Below are 8,581 nucleotides of genomic sequence, written 5' to 3'. Positions count from 1 at the left end.
AAAACGAAGTTTTCATGAACATGCACGCCAGCTCGCGGATACGTCGATCGAAAATGGAAAAAGACGAACAGTAACAACAAGCAAAAGAAAAAAGAAGAGTGAAGGACAATTTCTGCCCAAGTGATTTATATCGATCGCAGCGGGCGCACAAATTGGAAATGTCTGGAATGCGATAGACCGCGAATGTCAAAAATAGGAATTCGTTTTCTGTTTCTTCCTTGTTGCTCTGGCGAAGCTCCACTTGGTGTGTTATAATTCGTTCAGTTTCAAAATATGTAACCTGACAAAAGACGAAATAAAGAGAAGTAGTGTGTAATATTGCTTTGAGTACCGAAAAAAGGTTTCTATATTTGCACCTGTAAACCACTAAAGCTATTGAGCTCCTACAGCATGAACAAAATAAGAAAAAAAAAGTGAAACAGTCAGCATGTATATGCAAAACATATCACAGTCTGTGAAAATACCGGTGGTATGAATGCAGGAATGATAACTTGGCATTTATTTTCCCCTATTCTGTTCTCTGCTGCACTAAGGAATGCATTAGAGGTGAAGTCATTGCAGAACAAAGCACTTCATAGTGAACAATTCAGACAGAATTGATGAAAGGATGGGTAAATCTCAATGTCAGATTTATATGAAATTAATGGGTGCTGCTAAAGCTTATGCTTAAATTAAGTGGCCTTTTGAGAACTGGGACAATGGCATTGTGTTTTCACTAAAAGAGCCACTGCCAAAACTGAATGGCCAAATGACTCAGCCAACTAAAATGAGACACAAGGAAAAAGAAAATAGCACTCCTGGCAATGTCAAAAGCTGACATTCGTAGTTAAAGTTAAATTTGTAGAGAGGTTTTTCTTAGAATACAATAAACCCAAAGGCGGCTCAGACATGGTATGAGTAGAAAATTCACTGAATGCACTGAATATCTTGCGAGTCATTCAGTGGCCAAAATAGCAGATTTTTCTTTGCACATAGAAAAAAACAAAACAGAAGCAGGCAACTTCAGCCAAGTGTGGAAATGTGAGAACATCGCCTTGCAATGTTTACGACAAAATACGACGAACAAATCTTGCTTCCTTTTTTGAACAAAACACAGGCACATCAATACTCAGTATTCAGCTGAGGTCATTGAGGTGCACAGGTATTCCTGGCACGATGAGTCTTTCCTGATGGCACCAGAATGGCAAACACTGCGAACCTTGACAGCCAAAAGCAATAATTAATCATTTCACCATGTCCCATGAAGCTCAGACACACTGAGCTGCTGCTTTACAATAAATTAGCACTTTGTGCATGTTATGTTTCCTTGCATTAAAAGGCATAACAGAAGCTCATTCGTATCTTTCTGGCTACTCAGTGGTGGCTAGTGCCAAACTGCACAGAGCGAAATCCTGAACTGACAAGCTGAATGCAAAGTTAGCACCACAGGCATATATAACTCGATCTCCCAAGAATGCTGCAGTAACATAATATTAAATGACAACAGTGATTCTAGCTAGCTGTGGCCTGAATAAAGAGTATGTATGGGTTGCCAATGATTATATGCCCCTGAAAAGCATCCCTGGCTCAAGTGCTGCCAATCCAATATGGTTTAAAGAAAAAAAAGGACATGAACCTGCCTCACTGCAGACCTTACGCGGTTCCTTGCTCTGGTGCGCGATCCGTACCACAAAAACAACCTGCGCAGTGCTCAGCAGCCTTAGTAAACGTCCCTGGAATGAGCACAACGCAACAACACTTCTCACTCAAAACAAACATATTTCACAACAACTGGAAACTGTAAGAAATGGTGACAAAAAGTGTGGCATATTAGTCGCTCAAATAGTTTCAAAATATCTTAGAGCACACGTTTTAAACACCATGCCCATGTAATAGCCATAAGGATGATGTCTGCTGAGGCTTGCTTTAAGTCCAGGACAGTCTCTATTGGCAAAAAGAAAAAAAAAAATAACAGGGATCTTGTGTAACATGCACGCCATCTGAAATACTAGAGTTGTCAAAAGAGGCTCTGTAGAGCAGCCTAACAAAAATGGAATGCGCTTTTTTTTTTTTACAGATAATCAAAAGGCAAGATGACACGACCTTAGTGGCTTTTGTCAATGGCATGAGCTGCCTTCAACATCACACATTTTCAATTACACTATTGCGGTGTTGAAGTCTTGTCATCTGGTAGGCCCTTGGATCATCCTTAAGGGCTTTCCAGCCCTTAAATTTTTCATCCTGTTCTGTTTCTTTCTTTCGTTCAGTGGGAACCTGAACAGCACACTTGGCTTCTTTGCAGCCCTTCTGGTAGTGGCTCTGCAGCACATCACAAAATGTCCAGAGTGCACAACACACCACAATGGCCAGATTAAGGGCAAGGAAAGAACAGTAATCAAGAAAGAAAAGGCAGTGTGTGCATCGCATCGTCTCCAGCACTCCAACGTTAATACAGGGACACTGTGCAGACAGCTCAACACACTTAAAGATATGTTGTGACTATGCGATTGTGGCACCTTAAAGTCATTCAGCACAAAAGTTCATCTTCAGAGATTTCATTACGTTGAACACTGCCTTCTGATGTCCATCAAAGATCACTCAGGGTCTATAGCTTATATACTTCACACTCACATCACACATTTCTGAAGACACTGCAGTGGGCGCAGAGTTCACTGTAAAGGGGTTCGATAAAAGGAGTTCTTAAAAAAAAAATCTTTTTCTTTCAATGGTGTAACGGGTTTGCACAGTGCAGTCAGCTTACTGTGCATTTTTCGCCATCGAAAAATGCACAGCCATCGAATGTCGCAGAGGGAGACCTAATTGGGATGTGTAATCAGCACTGCACCGGTGATCACCAGTTGGCGAGCGCAGTCTCGTTGACGTGCTCAAAGATCCAGCGCTGCGACACCGAACGCGTGTCGCACGAGTTCATGAATATTTCTCGGCGCTCAGCGTCGCAGTCCAAGCAGGTGGCCGTGATAGGGTGGCTGAGCTGCTTGGTACCCTGTGTGTATGAAACAAAGTGAAATTAATGGCGTGATGGCTACGCAAACTTTGCTGTGTGTGCAAAGAAGAAAAAGTGAACACTTCACTTCTCTCATATGGCCTAACTCTAAAACTCAGCAACATATTGAGCAAAATTTCACTGCCTGAAAGAAGGTCTGCCTTTTATTGTACTACATTCCAAACTTTAAATGGCCACCTAACCATATGGGAAGATCTGAATGATATAAATGATAAAAAAGGCTGTATGCAAACAGTCTGGATCTTAGGGCAATGAAGTGGTGCCAAGGGGACCTGTGTCCAAAATCGCTTGTGGAACAGAAAAACAGAAAATCTTATAGTACGCCTTCTCCACCGTTACCTAAACCTAGCAAGAGGTCCCTTGGCAGCTGTAGTGCATACTTCAATTCAGAAAAAAAAGAAGAAAAAAGAACTGGTAGACCTAAACTCAGCTCAGCTCAGAGTATGAGTCAGTTTGAGCTGACTGGTGCTGCCAAGAATGGTGTGAAGCGTCAGAAGTCTGTAGCCCGATCAACCCATGGTTGCCCACAGCAAGGCAGGGAACTCGGATGGCTACTTTGAAGTCTTTACGCGTTCTTTCCCACAGCAACGGTACTATGACCGGGTATTCTAGTACATTCTAGTACACTGCACCTTAAGCGCGCCCGAAAGTTTGGCCGCCCAAGCGCCTCTGTTCAGCTGACGGACTCGAAGCCCTCGGTGCGACCGACTGCAACCCCTCGTGTCCTTGCTCTCAGACTGCAAAGCTGCAATTGCGACTCAGGTGTTCTGCGCACACCACACGGCGAACTTGAGAGTAGCGCAACAAATTCGCAGTACACGTACCCGGCGAAGATAAGTGTTGGCATGCGCCGTTTAGAAAGAACACTGAATGGAAGCAACCCTGAGTGTCTGAGTAGCGGAGGGGGCGAGGAGGACTCCGCGGTCACAGACAGAACAACGCGTCGTCGAGATTGGGAAGTATCCTAGTTCTCGAGAAAGGAGTCCGATTGCAATGTCGGCTTTCGACCAGCGCGTCAGAACGCTAGCCACAACGTGTAAACGGCCGTGCAGCCGCTGGCACGCACTCATCAAGTTGTCAGGTGACGCGCGGCGTGAACACCTTAGGAGATGAATCTAAGTGAGAAAGGAAGCAATAAGCTTCCCGCCCACACCGCTCTTTCAATCGGCGAGGGGCTTGTCTTTTTTTTTTTTAATTATATTTTTAACTGCTCCCCCTGCTGGGCGTCGAAACGACGCATCTGCATGTGCCTTGCATGCTGGAGCGCTCCCACTCTAACTCGAGTCGGAGTCAAGGAGTGGCTTCGTTCTGCAATTCGTTCATTTCCTCTAGCTTCTCTGCGTGTCCCAGGATACCCCCTTAGAAATTAAAAAAATGCAGCTTGCATCTGCAGAGCTCCAGGGTACGATACCGACCCCCGGCAGCTGCGTTTCGATGGAGGTGAAACGGAGAGGCGTCCGTGTGCTGTGGGATGTCAGTGCACGTTAAAGATCCCCAGGTGGTCGAAATTACTCTGTAGCCCTCCACTACGGCTCTTCTTTCTCTCATTCCACTTTCACTCCCACCTTCCTCCCTTCTACGGCGCAGGATAAGGTGTCCACAGTACAAGTGAGCCAGATTCTGCGCCTTTCCTTTCCTGTGAACCAATTATTACTATTATTATTATTAGATCGCTGCAAAAATCACAGTCTGTCCCGCCGTCAAGAGTGATGCAAGCATGAGATCAAATTTGAGGAAAGAGCACGACGCTCAAGGGCGTCTCAATTTTTGCTTTGGCACATGTCACCTCTGAAGGCGCGTTTGAGGTCTCCACAGAGAGGTTATCTTCGCACGAGGTCAAACTTCGGGGATCTAGAGGGCCGAATTTTGAGGGTGCGGACAGACACTTTCTGGGACACATGCGGTCTCGCGTACCAGGGCTGAGAGAGCGAAGTCTCGTTTCGATGAATCTCGATAAATCTCGACAAATCTCGCCAAGATGTTCGCTTCCGGTGTGGCTCGACGTCACCTCAGGGTCGCCGATAACGGGAGCTAAAACTAAAAATGCGGCAGACAATCAGCCCACAAGGGCCGATCGGGGCGTTACAAAAGTGCGAAGGTATACACCAACCTCTGGTTTGCAAACTTTTCCCAAATTGCAGCGCAGGGCTCTTTTAGTGATGGTAAAACGCGGCGGTCGTCCTGCTTCCTCGAGCACGCCTTTTAAAGCGTAGCCCTTATAAGGAGACGCCATCAATACATGTCCTGTTTATATACGCACCGTGTCGTACTTGAACAGCTGGTTCCCGTGCATTCCGTGGCAGCTCCAGAGCACCACAGGGGCGCGCGGCTCCGAGCTGGACACATCGAAGCACACGGTGCGCTTCTGGGGTCGCACGTCCTTGTGCCAGGTGAGCACGAACTGCTGCTCTCCCGACTGGCCCCGGTTGTTGCTGATGCACTTCTCAAGCGTGAAGCGCTCGTTCTGTCCCTTGAACTGCGTGTCGATGCACAGCGAACTTTTCTCGTGCCGGATCTGCGCGGAGAAAGGAAACGGTTCGAATTTCACGAAACGCAACGTGCCCGAGACCCTTAAATACGTTGGCGACAGTAGTACACATTTCCGAAGCAATGGCAGCGAACGAACGGGAAATGCTCCTGAAAATCAGCAGTCACCACTGGTGGGCATTTCGCGCTACAGAAAGCCTTCTAATCTGTCCGGGCCCGTTGCATGGCCAGCCGGAATCAGGACGATGAATGAAGGCGTGCGAAAATACTGTGAGGTCTTTCTTCTCTTTACGCGACAGGGAACGCGTTTGGTCTCGAAAGTGCGAAAACTCTAGAATACACGAATCCTAAGGTTCAGTAACGCGTTCCCTGTCGCGTAAGAGCAGAAAGACCTCGCAGCCGTTTCGTTTATAGTTCGTCTCTAACGTGCCAACCCTTACGATGAATAAATTTATCGACCAATCATGGCAGCTTGATAACTATGATAAGAATTAGGCGACACAAACTTGTCTCCAATTACGCCTTCGAACATTTATCCTACAGGTGAACTTATTAGAAAGCCCCGCCGGGGTGGTGCAGTGGTTACGGCGCTCGACTGCTGTGCCCAAGGACGCGGGATTGAATCCCGACCTCGACGGCCACCTTTCGATGGAGGCGAAAAGCAGGGTGCCCGTGTGCTGTGCGATGTCAGTGTACGTTAAAGAATCCCAGGTGGTCAAAATTTCCGGAGTCCTCCACTACGGCGTCTCTCATAGTCTGAGTCGCTTTGGGACGTTACACCCCACAAACCAAACCAAACCAAACCAAACTTGTTAGAAACTCCCACGCAGCGCAGCATGGCCACCTTTGCTGAGCACTACAGGGACCTGCTGACAGAGTTGTTCCTGCCACCGTGGCGCACGGCAGCGGCAGCAGCCAACACAGTGACGCACTCGCCCCTGAGAGGAGCTCGATTTAAAGGAACTGCTGTTCACCAACTGCCTCGGCACTTCAGGCGAGGACTCTCCCCTGTCAACTTACGCTCCGCGCTATCCCCGACAGGAGACGAGATTTCGTTCCTTCGTTTCCACTTTCTGAGACACGAGGGAAGAAAAAAAAAAAGGAAGAATGTCGTCATGGGCTCGGACTGGGCGAAAATAAACGGCGAGAGAAGGAGAAAACGAACTTCGTTGAAAAAAAAAGATGAACCGGTGCGAAGGATTGGAAAGCATAAACCGCACAAGGAATAGAGGAGGAAGAAACGTAAACGGAGAGCGTTTCGCAAATTGGACGTGATAGACTGAGCAAGCAGAAGCAGCGAGGAGCGCGCTACGAACAGCCTCGAGGGGAATTCAATTCCACGTGCTGACGGCGACGGAGGAGCGCGCCTTCCAATTTTTGTCGTCACCCGCGCGGGCCTTCAGTATTGCGTCCATTTCGTCGAACTGCTGGACATGTGACACGAAGGGGAGGACTTAAATCGCCGGAACAAGACTTCCGCAGAGACAGCGCCCTCCCTCGGGATGAGGCGCTGGCAGTGGCCTAGGCGCTGGCAGTAAAGAAGAGCAATGCGAACGGGGCTACAAAAAAAAAGTTCACTTCATAGAGTTTAACGTCGCAGAGCAGCTAAAGTTATCAGCGATGCTGCAGTGCAGGGCACCGGAAATTTCGTCCACCTGACTGACATCGCACATTACAAAGGCGCCTTGCTTTTCGCCTGCAACAAGACTGCGCCGCCCTGGCCGGGATCGAAATGAATATATGAAAACAAGCAATAAAAAAAAAAGGGGGGGGGGGGTTCTACTAGCGTTGTGGCCCTGCAGTGTACAAAATACGTTTTCCTACATTATTTACGGTTTTTATAAACGTGGTGCTTAACCAAATTCCTGAGACAGAAATTACAAACACCAAAAACATTTCACCGGACGGCTTATAGGAGCAAAACCCCCGCGACAGAGGCCACAAGGGGAGGGCGATTTCACCGATATGCGGTTAAATTTTTTTTTGGCGCCCAGACGGTCGCGGCTCGCTCGCGTCACAGCTTCCGTAGCACGCCAGCCCTTGTCAAGCCGCGGAATCGGCCAGTGGGACTCCTATGGTAGGGTCTACCAAAACGGTTTCACAATCGTTACCGCCCACCCTTCTGCCCACTGTGGCTTCTTGCGCAGAATTTGCTCGGAAGCCATCACTAACGATCCCCCATGTATCCCCAGATTTCCCCTTTTTTCTTTTTTAATTAAAATTGCGATGCAAAGGTTCTCCTTGCAGCATTACGGGTGGTGTCATACCATTTCGCCGCTTAATTAGTACACATCTGCTAGTCCAGTTAGCAAAACAAATTTTAACTGACATAGGGACCTCCAACTGAATCTCTAATCACCTCCCTACATTCGATGAACCAGCGGGCGTTTTCACAAGAGGATGAGTGGAATGCATGCCTTGAGAGAAGAAGGAGCAGGAGGAGTGAAAAGGGCGGTTTCCAGGAAGCAGAAAGAGTACAGGAAGCACCGCGCTACCGGTCCAGTGGTGGCGAGCACTGCAGACTGAAGCGCAAGAGAGCATTCGCCTTCTTATACGTAGGAGGTCCTAAGTGTATGGAAATTTTTTGTGTGCTCCTTTACGCGGACAGGATCATCAGGGATTCTGCTCGGGCCTCGGGATTTTTAGGCTACAGTCGCATATACCGGGACGCGAAAAGAGCAACCACAGCTCAATAAACCCGAAAACTGGTCTGAAACTTGGCTACTTGCTAGGGCAATAACGTCAAAGTTAGCGGAGTTTGTGGACAACTGCTGACAATGCGAAATCGGGAGCCTCACAGGATAAAACCAGAGTGTAAACTCCGCTTCCGAGTCTCAGCTTTTTTTTAAAGGTGATGCCGGACACCCGAAGGCACTTTCACGCTGCTCTTTTTTCTCTCGGTATCTCACACAGAGCGAAAGAAGCTCATGACCTTTTTTTTTACTTTCTTTTTCTTCTTGTTTTTGTTCGCGTTAGCGCGGGGTTAAGCGAAAAAACAACACCAAGCGAAAGCGAAACTATACACTTCTGACGCAGAAGAGAACAATGTCAGCGATAAGGCGCGCGAACAGGGAACCAGAGGAAAGAAAG

At 47.7% G+C, this 8,581-nt stretch overlaps 1 protein-coding gene across 1 annotated transcript in view; it reads right to left on the bottom strand.

Annotated features, from left to right (window-relative positions):
• Window positions 1-476: 476 nt before the first annotated feature.
• The window catches only part of Pgant6 (Polypeptide N-Acetylgalactosaminyltransferase 6), a 255,036-nt gene continuing 246,931 nt past the window's right edge, over window positions 477-8,581 (bottom strand). The window contains exons 8-9 of the mRNA XM_084602132.1: window positions 5,265-5,519; window positions 477-2,983 (exon numbers count right to left, since the gene is read on the bottom strand). Coding sequence (XP_084458258.1) covers window positions 2,831-2,983; window positions 5,265-5,519 — 408 coding nt within the window. The 3' untranslated portion in view covers window positions 477-2,830. The remainder of the gene's footprint in view (window positions 2,984-5,264; window positions 5,520-8,581) is intronic.

The sequence above is a fragment of the Amblyomma maculatum genome, chromosome 4 (genome assembly GCF_055883805.1).
Source record: "Amblyomma maculatum isolate TAMU_Amacu chromosome 4, ASM5588380v1, whole genome shotgun sequence".
In the NCBI taxonomy this organism is placed as follows: domain Eukaryota; kingdom Metazoa; phylum Arthropoda; class Arachnida; order Ixodida; family Ixodidae; genus Amblyomma; species Amblyomma maculatum.
This window is presented reverse-complemented; position numbering and strand designations above follow the sequence as displayed.